Here is a 20,175-nt window from a genome sequence, read left to right as displayed (position 1 = left end):
AAGCATCACAATGGCCGTTAAGAAACATCTCTGCCTGATCATGTAGGACGACTTAAAATGGCTGCCATACGGACTACTCAACATGGGTGATGCTGGCTTATAAAGCGTGCCTCCACAAGGCTGCTTCCCTCTTCCAGAGGAGCAGAGCTCTAATCATTCATACTCAAGAGCAGGGTCCCAGAGCATGTAGGCAGAGGATAAATATCCACCCCCCCTTTTTTTTTACTCACCTGTAAGCTACTTGAGGCACCGGAGAGCTCCTTCAATGCTTGACTTCTGTTAGATGGTCACTGCTATTGGCCCAACAGCAAGTAATATGGACAGTTTTATCCATAGGTTGACACCACTCAAGGTGTGGCACCCATCAGCATTTGCACATTAAATATTTAAGGTAGATACTGAAGCAATGTTCCGTTTGCTTTGGGGCAGGGAGAAGGGGAAAATGTAGGTATGTATAGCATCAAAACATACCTAGCTTGCATCAAGGAGGGGAGGCGAGCCATTAACATGACATTTGGCCTCCCAAGCAGGTTAGGCAGCATGACAAGGTGAAGTTATTTCTTACCTGTTAACCAGGGAAGAGGACTGGGGAACCACATCCAAATTCATCGCAGACCAGAAAGGGACTGATTAACAGTATTTGGGGTCTGCTCAATACACTGAAATTAATAAAGCTGCTGTAGCAGATCCTTCAAATACATACAACAGCGCCTCTAGACATCTTCCCACTAGGCAGCCTGTTGATCTTCCTTCCAAGACTAAGCCAAGTCTTGGGGGTTAGGGTTCATCCCCTTCAGAAAATGAACTTTGTGCACCTTTTGTGTACTATTCCCACAGGGATACTGGCACATTAAGACACCCAGGATGCAAGCCTAGGCACTCTCACCCCTACTTTGCAAACTACTGCTGGGAGTGGGCAAGGCCAACACCCAGCACTCACATATGCAACTTGCAGATCCATACTTTGGAAAATGTGAAGAATGAACGAATGTAGGTAAAGGGCGTCTTCCATACCCACCACTGACTGAGGAATCCCAATAAGGGATTTGGGAGCTTAGCAAGTAAAAGAATTCTAGTTTTGTGTCAACAACAATTTGACAGCACTCCTGAATAGCCAGCCAGCATTCCTCAGATAATAAGGATCCAAGTCTAATCCATAAAGGGGGTCACCATTTATTCCTTTCAAATGTTACAATAAGACCCATACAACTTATTTTTTTTTTTCATTTAGGAGTTAGAAAATTGCAGATCAGAAGTTGGGTCATTAAAAAATTATTTACAAAGACAATGAAACAAAAAAACTGAAGTCACAGCATACAGCCAGCACTCTCCCACACCCCCTGCCCCCCCACCCAGGTGCCCCCCCTAAATAAACCCCAAAGAAGTTCTCCCTCTGAAGTCAAATTAAACACAGTGGACTTACAAGCTTTATAGTTTAAAGCCAAGAGCAAGACATTATAAAAAACTAACCAGATTAGCTTTTAAACTGTTGGTTTCTATAAAAAGCACAAAATACTTTTAAATGAAGTCAGAACCAGGAATGTAAACCAAGTAGAGATAAAAGAATATCCGTTTTGAAGAACGGTCAGTTGCTGGTTTATTGGACTCCTTTTCTTTTTGAAAAAGCTGCTTTGAGGATTAGTAGAAACAGAAGATCAGAGAGAGAGAGAGAGAGACCAGAACCTGGTGTTAATATCTGGAGTCTCATTAAACTGAGCAAATTTCCAGTTGCATCCAGGAACAGTATTTCCTCCATAAGAGTTTCAGAAGGATCTTAAGAACGCCTACTCCTGAGTGGTAGCGGTGGCTGTGCTGGGCACCAAGGATCCAAGTTGGTTTTTTGCTTAACTGTGTTGGATGAAGAGTGAGAAAAGGGGGGGGGGACACTGGAGTGAAAGCTTGTCAGTTCTACACTGAGAGACTTGTGTTTGTGGCATTGTGTTTGTGTGTGAACAAGGCAGCAGTTCCAAAGGGGTTACTGGGGATGAGAAGGATGGCACAAATAAGTCTCTTTTTTTCTTTTTCTTTTTAAGTTAGGTGGACATCATTAAGCTGCCTCTACTCTTCCTTCTGCTCAGCAGGTGCAGGACTGGGCTCCGCCTCTGCTGGTTTTGAGGTCTCTCCTGGCTTCGTGTCCTCCTGGCTCTCGCTGGGTGGCGGCTGCTGCTGCTTCTCTTCCTCCTCTGGTCCTTCACTTGCCACTTCTTCTCTCTTGCTCTCTGCTTCCTGCTGGCCCTCAGGGGCGGCCGCTGTAACAGCTGGCTCAACTGGGGCGGCCGGCTTCTCCTCCGGGCTCTCCTCTTTGGTGGCAACCTCCTGCTCTGACTCCCCTGCAGCACATGCCAGGTTCTCCTCCCCCTTGGCCTCCGCCTTGCCTTGCTCCTCGCTGGGGGAGGACACAGCCGAAGCATCGCCGGCCTCCTTCTTGGTCTTCCGGAAGGAGATGCCGCTCAGCTTGAAAGACTTCTTAAAAGAGAACTTCTTCTTCTTCTTCGGGGTCTCTTTGGGAGCTGCAGCCGCATCCGTGGCCCCATCTGCCGGCTTGGCTTCTGCGCCTTCGGTGACAGGGGCTGGCTCAATAGCATCGCCGCTGCCCGCTTCTAACTTGGCTTCCTCCTTGACCAGCTCTGCAGATCCATTGCCATTGAGCGGAGTGGCTTCTCCATCAGCTTTGGGAGACACATCCCCGTTGATCTTCACGTGGCCGTTCTCCTGGTGGGAGAAGACAGAACTCGCTGTTTTTACAGGTCTCAAGCCAGGTTTCAAAAGGCATTTTACTTAGGAAGCTAAACCTCAATGAGCCTCACAGCCCCCCCCCCTCCCACTTTCTGGTTTTTCTTGCACATGCTTCAGGGGACACACCCAAGTTGCAGGTAACCAGCATGCCCCTGATGCGCAGAAAACATGTGCGCTTACACCCCACCAGATTTGAAGGACGGAGCCTTGTAGGGCAGAGTAAGCCCTGTTAGGTCACCCATTACAGGAGACCTCCCCCCCCCAAAAAAATATTTGTTGCTGAAGGAGAGCAGGAGAGGGAGATTGTGCTGCTTGTGGGCTTCCTACAAGCCACAGTGGGTGCTGTCAAGTTTGTCAAGGCGGGACCTTTGCCTGATCCAGGAGGGGCTCTTCTATTCTTACCGGAAAGACTAAAAATGCTTTGGATCTGTCTGCCAAAAGCCTAGTGGTCTCTGCTGTTGGCATACCCAAAAGGAGCCACCTTCTATAAACTGAATTCGGTTCCTCTGCGCCGCCTCCAGCAATTTCCCCATAAACAGATATACAGGGGGTAGGGTACATTTCAAGGTGTCCCCCCTCTCAATGCTCTTTACCACTTTTGGGATTTGTTAGGATCCAGCCGCCCATTTGAATGGCAGTGCAGAGAAGCAGGAGGTGGGTCGCAGAATGGAAAGAACCCCATTCTACGCTACCACAAGGTGGCGCCCGCACTCCAATAGTTTCTGGGGCGCCCCGTTGCGCGGTTGCAGAGTTGGGGGGGGGGGAGAGACGAGCGCCCGCGGGAAGCTCGCCTCGATGCAGGCAGCCAAACGCGCTCGGGGCGGAGGACGGATTACAAATCGGGAATTCCCACCCCATTCGGGAAATTGGCCCGTTGCAGTTTTGCTTTCCAGCCATGATGTTATAAAAAGCCCCTTGGATTTTTCCCTCTTGACGGTGTTTGGGGAGAGACTATGGGGCGCGTCAGGGAAGGCCATTTCGGGGTTCGCGCCCCCCCCCGATTGCACAGAGCAGTTCCTACCCCCCGTACGTTCTACTCCAAAATCTGGGTCCCACCCGAGTCCAAAGGTGGGGCGGCGGCGCCTTCTTCCAGATCTCAGCTTTGCACTAAGAGCGCGCGAGCACGTCTATGTGCACCCTAGTCCGGCTTTTATTTTGCAAAATGCAAAAAAGGCTACCAACCGCTTTCCTTTGCAAAATGCATAAAGATTCACGGCTTTTTTTTACCCCCCCCCAAAATATGGCACGTGCTAAGCACCATATACTAAGCAAGCGATCTTCTCTGCTCTTCACCCCACCCCCAAAATGAAGCCCCTCATAGGCGGTTTTTTCTGCCCCTCGATCCGAGTTATGCGGCGCGGCACAGCGCAGCCCCCTCCCCTCCCCCTGCCGCGGGTCGAGCCAGTCGGGTCCTTCCTTTGTTTCCTCTGCAAACAGCCCAGCCGCAGCCGAGCGAGCGAGCGAGGGAGGGTCTCCGCTCCTTTCGCCGAGGAGGGAGCACCAAACAAAGGCGGACCACGGCTGCACTGTCTCCAACGGATTGGGGGAGGGGAGGGGGCGCGCGGGAGAGAGCGTAAAGAGGGGCGCTGCTGCGTTGATCCGAACAGAGCTATATATTTTTTAATAAAAACAAAAATCAACAATCTCCTTTTAAACGAGGCGGTCGCAACTGAGCCCATTCAACGAGCGTGGCGGTTCAACGAGTTAAAGCTGCTCGGAAATTCAAAACGCGCGTCCGGGGAAAGCGCACGGCAGCCAGCGCAAAAATAAAAGCGTCCACAAGAACGTGGCGCGGACGGCCGTTCCTTCGAAGCCCCAAATCCGGATCAGTGCGATTGGGGAGTGGGGGGCGCAGGGAAGAGATCGTGTGTGACTATCTCTTCCCCCCTCCCCCGAGTTTCAGCCTTTCTCCAAAAGAGACAGACAATGGCATGGCGGGAGGGGGGAGAATCTCTAAGGAGGCTGTTGGCCCCGTCGAGGGCGCGTAAACTGAGAATCCAGCGCAGGGGCGAGGAAGGAGACCCACCTGGCCGTTGGCCTTGGAGGGCGAGGCGTCCGCGGCGGCGGCGGCATCCTGGGCCATCACGTCCCCCTTTGCGGCTTTCGAGCTGTGGCTCCCCATGGCTGCTGCTGCGGAGCGAAGCGAGTCACACCCGAAGACGGCTCCGAAGTAATAATAATCCCAGTACGGAAGGGCGGGCGCTGGGCAAGAGCCCCGGGCGCGCCTTTGGCAAAGGCTCCCCCCAAGAGGAAAGAGCGCCCCCGGGAGGAGGAGGAGCTGGGATCGGGTCCGACGGCTGCGGCGCACCCCCCCCCCCTTGCTGTGCCCACTCCGGCTGTGCGCGACCGAGCGACCACCTCCGCCGCCCGCCTCGTCGAAGCTGCGCTGCTTGAACTGCCGAGGCTGCGCCAAAGCGGCGGCTAATAAGAGCGCCCGGGCGGGGGGAGGCGGGGCCGGGCATTTAAACCCCCGCCCAATGGGAGGCAGAGCCAGGCCTGGGGAGGGGTCTCTCCCACCGGTGGGGAAGCGCTGGCGAGCGGCAGGGAATGGCACGGCTGGGCAAGGGGGGGACCTCCCCAGGGGAGCGTAAGCTAAAGGGGATCGCCGCCAAGGGAGGGGGGGCGGTCTGGCACGTGGAGGGCGGTGGCCGGGGCGGGCGGGGAGTTTTTATTGGCCAGCCTTTGGATGTTGAATGGATGTCTTGGTAACCTTGGGAATCGTGACGAACAAGAGTGCGCCTGAGCGACTGCAGAGCGCACCTCGCTCCTCACCGCAGGTGGACAAGAAGTGCTCTCCCCGTATTTGCGAACTGCAACTAGGGCTGGTGGGAATGATTGCAGCCTGAAACGTCTGGGTGCTTCTGGATCGCCTGAGCTGGAGGAGTCCGTTCCAAAGGGTTGCACTGGATCACTGCTGCTGCTCTGTCCCTTGGGTTTTGGCTCCATCTAAAATGAGGCCAAAAGCCCATTGAGTACAGCATTGTATCCTCACAGTGGCTGCAAGACCAGAGTGCAGCAGTAGCAGCAGCACTTCCCCCTTGTGATGTCCAGCAATTGGGGTATTCAGAGGACCCTCCTCCCAGTAAAGCTGGCCATCCAACCTCTGCTAAAAAGCCTCCAAGAAAGAAGAGCCCAACTTCCCTCTGGAGAATCCCTCTGGAGCAGAAGGAAAGAGCTTGGTCCACCTTCCACATGACAGCCCTATAGATATTTGAAGATGGCTCTCATATTGCCTCTCACTCTTCTCTTTTCCAGGATTAACACACTCATTTACCTCATCTGTTCCTCATAAAGCTTGGTTTCCAATATGCTTTATGTTCTTGGTCACCCTTTGTACACGTTTTGGCTTGTCAATATCCTCCTTAAATTGTGGTGCCCAGAACTGTGGGAGTTATTTGTATTATTATTTATTTATTTATACATACCCCTCCTTTCTCCCTGACAGGACTCAAGGTAGCTTGTAGATAAAAACAAGAATTGTTAAAAACATAGAAAAATCAAATACTGTAATGAAAACACAACAAAACACTGATCGAATTAAAAACTATATACATATACAAAATAGGTTTAAACCATACTAATAGTTGAAAACAGCACGGCACCAGCCCTTTAACTAAAGCAGTCAATTCCCCAAAACCTGTTGGAACAACAAAGTTTTCATCTGCCGGCAGAAGGATAACAAGGAGGAAGGCAGCCTATTTTTTCTAGGAAGGGAGTTCCAAAGTCTGGCAGCAGCAACTGAGAAGACCCTCTCCCATTTCCCTACCAAGTGTGCCAGTGACAGTGGCAAGACTAAGAGAAGGGCCTCCCCTGAAGATCTCAAAACCTGGGCAGGTTTGGATGAGGGAGTGTAGCCTTTCCAATAGCTTGGACCAAAGCTGTGTAGGGCTTTATAAGCCATAACCAGCACTTTGAATAGTGCCCAGAAACAGACCCATAGCCAGTGGTGCCGCTCTATTAAGAGAGTCCTATACTTCCCATAACTAGCCCCAGGCAACAATATGGCTGCAGCTAATTGAGCTGAAGTTTCTGGGTTCATTTCGAAGGCAGCCTCGTGTAGCGCATGCTACAGTAATCCAAGCGGGATGTAACTAAGGCATGTCTCACTGTGGCCAAATCAGACATCTCAAGGAACGGGGGCAGCTGGCGCACTAGCTTTAATTGTGCAAATGTACTGCTGGCCACCACAGGGACCCTGGCATCCATGCTCAGGGCTGAGTCCAGGAACATCCCCAAACTGCAAGGCTGTGTTTTCAGAGGAAGCGTTGCCACATCCAGCACAAGCTGAATCCCTGTTCCCTCTGTCTTGTCTGCGTTCAGTTTCAATCTGTTCACCCTCATCCAGTCCATTACTGAGGATAGACACCGGTTTAGAACCGAGACAGCTTCCTTGAATTTTCATAGAAAGGAAAAATAGAACTGAGTGTCATAAGCGTACTGGTGGCATCCAACCCCGAAACTCCAGACAGCCTCTCCCAGTGGTTTCATGTAAACGTTAAACAGCATGGGGGACAGAACCAAACCATGGGGGACCCCATGGGCCAATGGCTAAGGTGTTGAACCCAGCATTACCACCTGGGTTCGCCACTCCAGGAAGGAAAACAGCCACTGTAGAACAATGCCTCCAAGTCCCATCCCAGCAAGGCAGCCTAGAAGGATACCACAGCAAAACCAATAGGGACACACTCCCCTGTCCAGTTCTCAGTGTAAGTCGACCCAAGCCATCTCTGGGTTCATTATAGGAACCAACTCATAGGGCCCGAGGGGTCTTCTCTTTGGCCCCCCAATAAAATATTTGAGGGGGCAGGGGGGCCCCCAAGTTGATGGGCATTCCCATTCAAATGGTGTGCGTGCATTGCGTCATGTGATTGATTATGCAGGGCAGGGCTTACCTCAATATTTTATTCACATTAGCACCCCTGGGGCTCATCTACACTTCCTCTTGTCCCACTGCTTTCCCCTGGTTGGGGGTGGGGAAGAGAAGCACTCTTTAGCACTCAAATGGCAATTCGGGTTTACTCTGGATTTACATCCGGAATAACTCGTGGGTTTTCCCTGGGAAAGGAGCAGGGTGAGGGGAGAACCACCCAGACCCCTGTTTTCTAGGCACGGGACATGCAGAAGTGTGGATCAGGCATAGGCAACCTTGCCTCTCCAGATGTTTTGGAACTACAACTCCCATGATCCCTAGCTAACAGGAGATGCCTGGTGTGGATGATCCCTCAGTCCCATAGCCAGGCCTGAAATCTAATTAAAATGGGTCAAGATAATCAGTCTCCTCCGGCAACCCCTGGAGCTGAGATGTTTCATGTAGTTTTGGGCTTAAGGGAGAGTGGTCACCCCAGCACAGTAAAACAAGCCATCTTCAGGGGGCCATTCCATCACGTGTCCCTTGCTTCCCACACTCTGAAGTTCAGTGGGTGCCGATGGGAGTGGGGATGTCTGTGAAAAGCTCTTCCCCGTCAAGGTTTACCTGGCAGCAGCCTCAGTGTGCATTTCATCTTTACATTTATACCCTGCCTTTCCAGGATCTCAGGGCAGCAGACATTGCTTTCCTCCTCTATTTTATCTTTGCAACAACCCTGTGAAAGAGACAGTGACCGATCCAATATCATCTTGTGTGTTTCTTGGCTGAGCAGACATATGGACCTGGGTGGGACTTCCCACTCCTGGGCATAACCTTTTTATTGTTTCAGTGCTGCTGTTTTATTCCTCTGTTATTTTAGTCACTGTGTTATTGTTGCTTTAGATTTTATTGTCTATTGCTTTGTCAGCCATCCAGGAAATTTTATTTACTCTGAAAAAGGGCCCAAATTATCAAAATGAATTTCATTGGGGACAAATGTAAGGTTCTGCATTTGGGCAGGAAGAACCAGATGCACAAATATAGGATGGGAGACACATGTGAAAAGGATCTAGGGGTCTTGGTGGCCCACAAGCTTAACATGAGTCAATAGTGTGATGCAGCAGCAAAAAGCTAATGCTTTTCTAGGTTGCATCAACAGAAGTCTTGTGTACAGATCAAGGAAAATAATAGTACCATTTTGTTCTGCCTTGGTCAGATCATACCAGAAATACTGTGTCCAGTTAACAAGGATATTGACAAGCTGGAATATGTGCACAGGAGGGTGACCAAAGTGATCAAGGGTCTGGAAACCAAACCTTATGAGGAACAGTTGAAGGAGTTGTTATGTTTAGCCTGAAAAAGAGGATACTGATAGGAGATATGAGCCAATGAATTCAGGTTATAGGAAAGGCTTTTATAGGAAGAACTTTCTGATAGTAAGAGATGTTCCACAATGGAGTCCCTCAGAATGTGACAGACTCTCCTTTAAGCAGGTTTTTAAGCAGAGGTTGGATGGCCATCTGCCATTGATACTTTAGTTGAGATTTCTGCATTGCAGGGGGTTGGACTAGATGACCCTTGGGTACCTTCCAACTCTACAATTCTAAGATGAAAATGAAAGCGCTGGATGTCACCTGAAAACATGGAAGATGGTGCCACATGCTAAAGTTGCACTAGGTGACCTTTTCCAACTCTGCAATTCTATGATCCTATATCAATTTATGCCTGTAATAACATCTAGTCCAGCATCCTGTTCTCACAGTGGCCACCCAGATGCCCCACATGCAGAGCCCAGAAGCAGGTCCTGAACCTAAAAGTCCCCTCCTCTCCTGTGGTTTGTTAATGGTGCTGAGAGTTGTTAGGAGACCCCTATTCCTCTCCCAGAGCTACATTCATTATTCACAGAGAACTATGAAGACCGTAGCTCTGAGCTACAGTTCTCAGTACCCTTAACAAGCTTATCCTTCCCAGAATTCTTTGGGGGGAGCCATGATTGATTAAAGTGATATAATAGTCCTTAAATCAGGCATAGGCAAACTTGGCCCTCCAGATGTTTTGGGACTACAACTCCCATCATCCCTAGCTAACAGGGCCAGTGGTCAGAGATGATGGGAGTTGTCGTAAAACATCTGGAGGGCCGAGTTTGGGAGTGCCTGCCATAAATGTATGGTGTGAACATAGCCATAGTATGAGACATCAAGATAATTCCTCCCCCCGACCCCCCCCTGGGAATGTGTGACGAGCATAGACCCTCACAAAAGTTTTAGGCTTGGCACATATCTGCACTTGGAGAAGATGGAGAACGATGATCTAATCCATGATTCAGCTGATTAATTCACCAGTGGAAATTGATTACAGGCCAAGGACTACCTGATACATTGCAACATCCCTGACTATTCCCTTTGGTGAGTGAGAATGACAACATTATCTCCCCTCCTGATAGAGCTCTGCAGGCATCAGCGCCATGTGTGAATCTTCTCAGGGATCCAGGGAAGCCCCTGAAACCGCAGTCAATAGCTGTTGTACTTGATTCAGCCACATGACCATGTTTTGTGTTTTGTTTTCTGAAGTAGAACTATCTCTGCTTATTTAATTAAGAACCTAAGAAGGTTCTTCAGGCCAGTGGCCCATCTAGTTCAGCATCCTGTTCTCAGTGGCTAACCAAATGCCTGTGGAAAACCAGCAAGCAGGACCTGAACACAAGAGCACTCTCCCCTCTTGTGGCTTCCAGCAAACGAGCAGAGCATGGCTAGCAGTTCCTGATAGCCTCATCCTCCATGCATCTGTCCATTCCTCTTTTAAAGCCATCTAAGTTGGTGGCCATCGCTGCCTCCTGCGGGAGTGAGTTCCATAGTTTAACTATGTGGTGCATGAAGAAGTCAGTTCTTTTATCTGTCCCAAATCTTCCTTGGAGGTCCATGAGTTCTAGTGTTAGGAGAAAGGAAGGGGACCTCTTTCATACCCACTTCATCCAGCTCCGTACAGGAGAGGGGCGAGGCTGTGGCATCGCTGCTGTCTCCACCTCTCCACCACCCCTGGTTCAGACCTGACTCAGGAACAGAGCTGTGGCTAGGTGCGAGGAAGCTTGCGCTCCAGATCCAGGCACTAATGGGGGGGGGGCGGGAGCTGGTAACACACCCTCTCAAAAATGTGCCCAGGGCCACAGCCACCCCTCTCGCTCCCCCCCAGAGCTACATCCCTGCTGCAGCCAGATCTTCAGGAATTCCTGTTCCTCGTCTTGCCTCTCCAAACACTTGAAGAACCAGGAGTGTCGTTTTGTTGTCTGGAGAGAAATCCTTTTGAACCCCCTCTCTCTATCCCCATGCACTGCACTTTGTTTGAATTTGATATAAATTATTGTGGTAGCTGACAGACTTCCCACATGTAACCCTAAGTTATCATGTGCCTATTCCATCTTCACGACCACTTCACGGCCCAGAGAGCTAATGGAAGAGCCATATACAGTATTGCCCGTTGATGTCAATTTTGTCTGTGGTCCACGCCTCCTTCGAAGGCCTTGTGGAAAAGGCTGGCGTGGCCTGACGTGTTTTTTACCCGGTGGAAATTTGTTCTGGATTCTTGCATGCAGAGATCGTTCAGGGCACACAATCCAGACAGCCTTCTCCATCTAAAGAGCTTAGAGAAATTGAAATGGATGGGCAATGCAATCAAAAGCTGGGAATCCCACTCCACTGCCAACCTTTGTTAATTGATTGAGTTGGCTATTAACATTATAAAAAAAAAATCCTCCCAATGCAATTGATTTATCCATTGAGCTCAAACTGTTCCCAAGTGTCTGGGCTCTTAACTGAGTTAAGGCAAGGAGAGGAATGGCACTGCTCGAAATGCTGACACTCAGGATAAAGGAGGGGAAAGTGGTGAGAGTGTGGTGCCTTCCATTTAGATTTAAAAATAGCAACGGAATTAGCTAATTAGATCTCTCCAGGGAGCAAATTCCAACAGGGAGAAAGCCAAGCTGAAGCTGCAGGAGACTCTAAAGCCACAAATGTGCAGGGGGAGAGACTGCAGCAAAGGGGGGGGGCTGGGGGACTGGGGGGGGGAGCACCAGCTACTGCTCCCAAATCATCACTGCATCTTTTGTATTCCTCCTACACCCTGCAGACCCCTCATGTTTGCAAATTTTTGATTGCAAGCTCTTTGGAGAAGGGGCATCTCCCTAGCCATTTACATTTCATTGCAAAGTGACACATGTCAACACTGTGTGCTAGTCCTCCTCAGAGTAGACCTGTGGAAATAAGTGAACTTCAGTAACTTGAGCTGATTGATTCCAGTGAGAGTTGTCAGGAGACCCCTCTTTACTCCTCAGAGCTTTTGTGTGCATGCACACTTCTTCAGATACACTGAAACAGAAGTCACCAGACCCTTATATATAGTGAGAGGGTGGGGAGGGGTATTACTCAGAAGGGTGGTGGGAATGGGTGATTGGCTGATAGGTGTGGTAAACCTGTTGATGACTCAAAATAATAATAAAAAATCCTTCCAGTAGCACATTAGAGACCTACTAAGTTTGTCATTGGTATGAGCTTTCATGTGCATGCACACTTCTGAAGAATGACAAACTTAGCCGGTCTCTAAGGTGCTACTGGAAGGAATTTTTAAATTTTGTTTCGACTACGGCAGACAAACACGGCTACCTACGGCTACCTACCTGTAACTAGAACTGTTGACGACTGTTAACGACTGCAATTGGTCTTACGGGAAAAAGCAAGGGGTGAGATGGCTAAAAATAGCTTCATCATGTATAATGAGATAAGAATCCAATGTCTCTATTCAGACCAGGACTCTCCATGGTTTTAAGTTTGGTAATAAGTTGCAATTCAGCAACTTCTCTTTCCAGTCTATTTCTGAAATTCTTTTGTAATATGACAGCTACTTTGAGATCTTGTATAGAATGTCCTTGAAGATTGAAGTGTTCTCCTACTGGTTTCTCTGTCTTGTGATTCCTGATGTCAGATTTATGTGCATTTATCCTTTGGCGTAGGGTTTGGCCTGTTTGTCCAATATAGAGAGCTGAAGCGCACTGTTGGCATTTGATAGCATACATCTTTGAAGTGGTATCATGCTGCTTTAAATGTATGGTGTCAGTGTAGGGTTGCCATACGGTATTTGACTTGTCAATTGACTTGTCTGAGAGCTGCCTTTGGGAAATTCCCCCTAAACTTCAGTGGCACCTTTGAAATCTCGTTAATGTCCAGGAAATGTGGCCTGCCGCTGGCCATTGATCCATCTAGCTCAGTAGATTCTACACTGGCTGACTGGCAGATTCTCTTCACGGCTCTCCCTCAGGATGTATTTCAAGAGAATTTGGCAATGCGGCAAATTCTGCAATTTTGACGCTGGCGGCAGGCACACCCCTCCCCACTGCCACCCACCTACATCCCTCCTAGAAATTAGCCCAGGGCTACTAAGGATGGCTGTGGCATTGAAGGAAACAGCTGCTGAAATAAAATTTTAAAAAATCCTTCTTCAGATACCACGCGAAAGCTCATACCAATGACAAACTTAGTTGGTCTCTAAGGTGCTACTGGAAGGAATTTTTTTATTTTGTTTCGACTACGGCAGACCAACACGGCTACCTACCTGTAACTAGCTACTGAAATGTAAAGTTTGCATGCCTCAGGTTGCTCTAACGCAAGAGACCATTAGTGAGGCTGAAAGGAGAATCAAAACTGCACTTCCAATTAACTGAAAGCAAAGATGTATGTACTTTTGTAACCCAATAAAATCTGTAATAAAAACATTTTAAAAGGAAACAAAACTGTGCTTCCACACAACTCTTGACATAGCACCATGTGATCCAGCCATGCCAGGCTCCAGCAACAAGGTCTTTACTTGCTAGTAAATCCTGTTCAGCACAGTCCTTTGCAACATTAATTCAGTGTTTCTCAACCAGTGTGCCTCCAGATGTTTTGGGACTACAACTCCCATCATCCCTAGCTAGCAAGACCAGTGGTCAGGAATGATGGGAGTTGTAGTCCCAAAACATCTGGAGGCACACTGGTTGAGAAACACTGCATTAATTAGTACTAGCTTCTGTCTTGCTGGTTTTGCCCCTTGTATTGCTTTCTTCCTGTGAAGGAAGGAAGGAAAACTGGTGAATTGCCCCTTTCTTAGTAGGCTGCAATTGTGTGACTCAGGGTTGCTTAGCTGGACCAACAGTCTGGCACGAAAAATGGTCACGGCAGAGCTGGAAAAGGGCCAATAGATACTAGAAGAGTGAGAGGGAAAATTTAATTGCCTTCTTTTTCTCCAGTCTCTCTGGAAGGCAAAAGTGACCTTTTCATCCAGTATCAAACCCAAAGGATTTAATCAGTTAAGAAGAGGCAATTGGTGACTTGGTGGTGTGTATGAGAGAAAAACAGACAGCCTCTTTACATGGTGCAATCAAGGTGCGTGCTCTCTCTCTCCCCTCCTTTGTGTCATGCTGTTAAAGGTTGCACTGAGAACAACAAAGGAGTAGATTGTCCAGCACACCTGGGCAATGCCGCAGGGGGGGGGGGAGAGGAACCAATGACGATGACAACCCACGTAGCTCTTGGGTGGTGGCTTCCCTTCCCTTCAGTAATGCCAAGGCTGACGAGTTGTTTCAAAGCAACCTTGAACACCCGAACAATCATTTCCTGGTTGACTGGGCCTTTGATTAGCAAGATGGTCAGGACTCCTCCTGGCTGGGCACTGGGTGGCTCTTCTTGTGATGAAGCATTTATAGAGTGTCCTGGTGTTTTTAAAGAACTCTGCAAACATTATGTCTGTAACCCTTACAGATACCAAAGAAAACCAACTAGCATTATGATTCCCAAGTGTCAAATTTTAGGAAGTGGAGCAAATTCATAGCCGAATCAAGGTTTTATTTAGTTGAAAAAGATGTAGGCGCTGTCTCCCGGCAGAACTCCTAGGGCACTGCAAAATACAACAGTGCCAAATGTGATTTTTTAAAAAAATGGGAAATAAAGAAATAAATGCACATTGAAACCTGGATAAGGACGGAATAATGTTCGTACCAGGCAGACCATTATGAGGAAATTTTCACACTTCAAGGGATGTTTCCACATTGATTTGCCACATAAACTTTTGTCCAGGCCCTCCAGATTTTTGGAACTACAACTCCCATCATCCCTGACCACTGGCCCTGTTAGCTAGGGGTGATGGGAGCTGTAGTCCCAAAACATCTGCAGGGCCGAGTTTGCCTATGTCTGCTCTTGTCTATACTGCAGAAGGGTTCAAGGGCATGTTCTCAGGCAGCCTTTCCCAACCTAGTGCCCTCCAACTGTTTTGGACTACAACTCCCATCATTCCCAGGCAGCATGTTCATATGATGCTAAGGTTGCTTTAAGGCAAGCAGTGCCTGACAGTACAGTCTGACATAAACTGGTAGCATTTAACGATGTGATGAACATAAAAAGAAGGGGACTGTTAACAAGGCTTATTAATAAAGTCATTAGCTCTTCGTGCATTTTGTAAGGGTTGCTTTCAGCTAAGACCTACTCAAAGCAGCACCACTTGTCTGTTAACTTAAGTGGGTCTGCTCTAAGTAGGACTTGCATTGAATACTACCCTAAACTGAGAAAGAAATTCACCTGCACAACAAAGTTCTATTAAACACAGAACATCCACCTGTTACTGCACTTTTATCATATTTTATGTAGAGATGTGGCAAATAAATCATGGGTTTGTTTCACTCGTCCCCTGGGAGGTCAGCTCCCCCTCCCCCACGCTGTGTTGCCAGTGGAGTTTGCATTATGGCAACAGGCTGAGTGCCAGCATTTGTCAGGGGAGAATGGGGATGAGGGTGCAGCTTCCAATTGGCAGGCGATGGATGGCAGGTCAGCCTCCGAGGGCGGGCTGGGCTCTCTTGGCCTTTGGCCACTCGCTCCCCTGCCCCTTGCTGCTGCCCAGTCAGCTTTTGGCAGAAGCTGCGCAGAAGATAGAGTTGGTTTTCAGGGCCTCCTTCCTCATTAAAAGAGGAGTTTATAATGAAAACAAAAGCACGTTTCAGGCCAAACAGAGCTTTCCCCGCCTGCTTTCTGCCAGAGACTTGGCAGGCGGTTGCAAGGGCTCTCCCTCTCTCTCTCTGTTCCTTGGTCGCGGCCCTCTCAGGGCTCTGGTTATAATGAGAGGAGGCCTCCAGTCCCTGCCATACCCCACACTGGAAATCTTCCCCATATGTTGACGTGACACCCCCTGACCTTGGAGAAGTGAGATGTGCAATCCCAGAAATTGCAACCAATGACGTTCCACGCAAAGTGAACATGGTGGTGATGTTGCCTCAGCACCCCATCAAATGGCCACCCTCTGGAGAAGGTCCTGGTGGCTTCATATACCAGGTCTGTCTCATTCCCATACATAGTTTCAAACTCAACGTATAGGCAAGCAAATACAGGCAACTCCCCATTGTGGCGGGGATTATGTTCTGAGGCAGGAGTCCCCAAACTAAGGCCGGAGGCCGGATGCAGCCCAATCGCCTTCTGAATCCGGCCTGCGGACGGTCCGGGAATCAGCATGTTTTTACATGAGTAGAATGTGTTATTTTATTTAAAATGCATCTCTGGGTTATTTGTGGGGCCTGCCTGGTGTTTTTACATGAGTAGAATGTGTCCTTTTATTTAAAATGCATCTCTGGGTTATTTGTGGGGCATAGGAATTCATTCATATATTTTTTCAAAATATAGTCTGGCCCCCCACAAGGTCTGAGGAACAGTAGACTGGCCCCCTGCTGAAAAAGTATGCTGACTCCTGGAATCTGAGGCAACTCGTGTTTAAGTGAAATTGGGAACACCATTGAAAAAGCCTGCAAACACCCTCTAAACCTCATTGGGGGGGGGACCCAAACCACCAAACTGCAGCGCAATTGGTCCCTCCTAACCTCCTTGCTCAAACTCTAATTCTCCACAGGCCTCAAAGGTCGGTGCAAAGGCTCCTGGGATTGCACTTGTAAAGGACTGTGGGATTGCTAGGCGCTGTTTTCATGCCGTGTTTGCCTATTTTGTGCTCTTTTAGGGCTGTTTGTGCCGTTTCTCATGCCACTTCTGGGTTTTGCGGCAGTGCACGTGTGCACAGTCGTGCTAGCATGTTACTGAGGATTCTGGGATGTGATATAGGAAAGGCAAGTTCAGGCGTAACCTTGCTGGGCTTCAGTGCTACCGAGTGTGAACCAGGACTGTGTCTTGGCTTTCTTTTTTACTAGATTGCCCAAGGTCTATCAGATAGAGCCAGGAACAGAAGACATAGGTTAATGGTTTGTTTGTTTGTTTGTTTGTTTGTTTATTATGCACCTTATATTCTCATTTTGTGTTTTTATGTTGTGAACTGTTCTGTGATCTTCAGATAAAGGGCGGTGTACAGTTTTAACAACAACAACAACACTCCCATTTACTCTGCATGCAGTGGATTCCCACGACCAGTTTGTGAAGCCGGGTCCACACATGATGCACCCATCCTGTCGTGCTTGGGAAATGCTCCATTTTGATGCCTTTCGCTCCAACCCAGCTTCCATACGATTTGGAATTTGAAACACGGGGGTGGGGTGGGGAGACGCCGTTGCATTTTAAGCCAGTAATGTGGACCCAGCTGTAGTTAGAATTCAAGTGTCAGTGTGGTGTAGTGGTTAGAGTGTCGGACTAGGACCTGGGGGACCAGGGTTCAAATCCCCCCTGCTCTTGGCCATTCAGCTCACTGGGTGACCTTGGGCCAGTCACAGCCTCTCCGCCTAACCTACCTCACAGGGTTGTTGTGAAGATAAAATGGGGAGGAAGAGGACTATGTATACCGCCTCGAGCTCTTTGGAGGAAAGGTGGGATAAAAATGCACCAACCAACAAATTACAGTATAAATAAGGATACACCTGAGTTCTTTCACAAACTTCCTTGCTCAGAAAACTAGATGTAGAACAGCACCCCGGCATCAGAAGCCTGCATATGTACCATAGCACACACGAGGGTGGCAATGACTCCATCTTTGTGACTGACTTGCAATTCTCTCGCCAAAGAAATTTGACTACAATGGAGTGTGTGTGTGTGTGTGTGTGTGTGTGTGTGTGTGTGTGTGTTGGGTCAGGCCTAATTCTTCCCTGGAATTTTGACCCTTCCTTAGAATCCCTTCCTTTTAAAGCTTAATGAAGATAGGTTTTATGTGGTACGGTAAAGGCACTCTGCACACGTTCAGAGGTACACCCTGTTCTTGTAAAAATGTTCCAGATCCAAACCCTGGCACTGAAAGGACCTTACAAGGCCAAGCTCAAATTAAGCCATGCTACAGGTCCCCTTCAACCCCAGCCTGGAGACTTTTTATCCTGGAGGAGAGTTCCCAGCATCTGACCACAGAGAGTCTGTGGCTGTGGTGGTTGGGAAAAGTAATTCTATAATTCTATGATGTCCCCTTTGGCACACCAGGCGGTTCTCTCCCCCCCCCCCCAAGGAGACTGCAATCTATGGGACCCTTTCTCCTCCTGAGTCAATGTGTCTTTTTGTTTGTGCTGGTGGGGTTCGAAGCCTGTCAGCCAGCAGAGACAATACTTCCCATTGTTCCTTTTCAGCAACATCTGATGGCCCCAAGTGGGGGGGGGGAGAGAGAGAGACTAGAGATGGTCTGTGCAGAGAATGGAGGAGTGGGGTGGGGAGAGGGGAGGCAAGGCAAGGCAGTGACACAGGGACAAAGGCCCTTATCCACGGAAGAGGGCAAGGTGAGGTGGCCGGACTCTGGGTAGCTGGAAGGGCTACAGGGCAGGTCTGGTTCTTTCGGGCAAACCTCCTAAAATGGCTGCCAGCACCTAAAGGTCCATTTTCAGCAGTGTGGCACCAGTTTATTCCTGATATAAATCTTAACGACCCATCACTTTTACTGCCACCTTTGCTTTTGGAGGACTTCAGTTAATTCTTTTGATGCAGCTTAATCCATGGTGCTTCACACATATTCTGCTTTTACTCTCATTCCCAGGTAAAGTTTACCATGTTCTGTATTACTTAATGCAAGCATGGTGTGGGGGTTTGTTGCATTCTTTTTCCCCTCACAATTTGTTGTTTTTAATCCTGTTATGTTGAAAATTCCAACGATGATTTAATTAACAAAAGTAAGGAGGAGCTTTGCATGCTGCCCTTCCTTCCTTCCTTCCTTCCTTCCTTCCTTCCTTCCTTCCTTCCTTCCTTCCTTCCTTCCTTCCTTCCTTCCTTCCTTCCTTCCTTCTGACGTGGGGCTTTATTCTGAAACTCAATTCAACCCAAAGAGGAGGCAGTGGCTGCATTGCAAGTGCATTAATGAAGTGGGCAAGGGAGCTGACTCATCCCAGGGCTCAGTAGGATGGCATGGGTCAGCTGGTGAACATCCTATATATTTGATTTAGGGTGACCACCATGTCCTCTGTTTGAAGAGATGTCTGGTGGTCCAAAGGTAAAGAAGCCTAAGGAGGGAGGGTAGTGGCCTTGGAGGTGGAGCTAAGCAACAGTGAACAGCCCCTGAACAGCAAGGCCACACAGGCCTCAGTTTTCCCTGCTAGGGAAAGATGTATTGCTTCTTTGCAGGACAGCATGAGACTCTCAATCTCAGCATTGCAGGTTCGAGCCCTGTGTTGGGCAAAAATATTCCTGTTTTGCAAGGCGTTGGACTATATGACCCTTGTGGTCCCTTCCAGCTCTACAATTCTCTTTCTATGTTTGCATCTGCACACATGTAAATTGCCGTATGCAATTTTAATCCTGATAGGTAGCCTCTATTGTCCTTTTTGGTGACATGTTGCTTTTGGCAATGCACAATTGGCCGCTATAATTTAATTGCACCTGAATGTATTTATTTTGTGTTTTATTTTAAAAATGTATGCACTGCCTGGTTATTTAAAAAAAAACCCTCAAGGTGGTTTACAAAATTTGATAGGGACTTGATCAGACCTACTAGATTTCTGCCTGTCAGCGGGACATCCCAACGGACCCAAAATACAGGGCTCTGACCTACTCTGTCACCTTTAATCACAGCTTGATCTGCATAAATCAGGGTGGAGAGAAGCCCTCTTTAAGTGAGACCACATTTGAAGCAAGTTGCCTTGCCCCCATCTGCAGCATGAGATGTGGGCGCTGTGGTGATGTGTTGACGTTACAGGTGGCAGGCACATCCTTTTGCTTCACCAGGCTTCATATTTATATCAGGCCACTTCTGGCTTCCCATTCCACCAGCATGCAGAGGAGGGAGAGATGGGAAGCAGAGCCACTCCACGGGCCCTGCTGAGAGACCAGCTGCTCCAGCAGGCTCCTCCATTTTGAGAGCTCTTTCCATCCCAGCTAGTCATTAGAACAGAGGAGATAGGAAACCTGAGGCCTGCGGGCAAAATGCAGCCTCAGGCCTCTTTATCTGACTCTTGGAACTCCCACCAGGCCACACCACTCACGAGTCCTGCTCTGTAGGATGTATGGCTGGGGTGTGTCCTTGGTCTCTGATAATGCCTGTTGCTTGCCTTGAGGAGGGTGGAGCAGGGTGGGCAAAAACATCTGACTTCTGCATGGTGAGAATGTAGCCTAATGTAGTAAGAGGCAGGTCCCTTTGCTCCACCCACTTTTCCTTCAGGACCCACCCAACAGTGACATGTGGCC

At 48.6% G+C, this 20,175-nt stretch overlaps 1 protein-coding gene across 1 annotated transcript; it reads right to left on the bottom strand.

Annotated features, from left to right (window-relative positions):
* Nucleotides 1–1,159: 1,159 nt before the first annotated feature.
* On the bottom strand, nt 1,160–5,145 carry MARCKSL1 (MARCKS like 1). Its single transcript, XM_035118447.2, has 2 exons — nt 4,763–5,145; nt 1,160–2,712 (listed from the first exon to the last, which is right to left on the bottom strand). Exons 1-2 carry the CDS (start codon nt 4,856–4,858, stop codon nt 2,059–2,061), a joined length of 750 nt encoding a protein of 249 aa, XP_034974338.1. The 5' UTR covers nt 4,859–5,145; the 3' UTR covers nt 1,160–2,058.
* Between the last annotated feature and the right edge of the window lie 15,030 nt (nt 5,146–20,175).

Source organism: Zootoca vivipara, chromosome 6 (genome assembly GCF_963506605.1).
Source record: "Zootoca vivipara chromosome 6, rZooViv1.1, whole genome shotgun sequence".
Taxonomy (NCBI): domain Eukaryota; kingdom Metazoa; phylum Chordata; class Lepidosauria; order Squamata; family Lacertidae; genus Zootoca; species Zootoca vivipara.
Note: the sequence above shows the minus strand (reverse complement) of the source record. Positions and strands in the feature narration are given on the sequence as shown.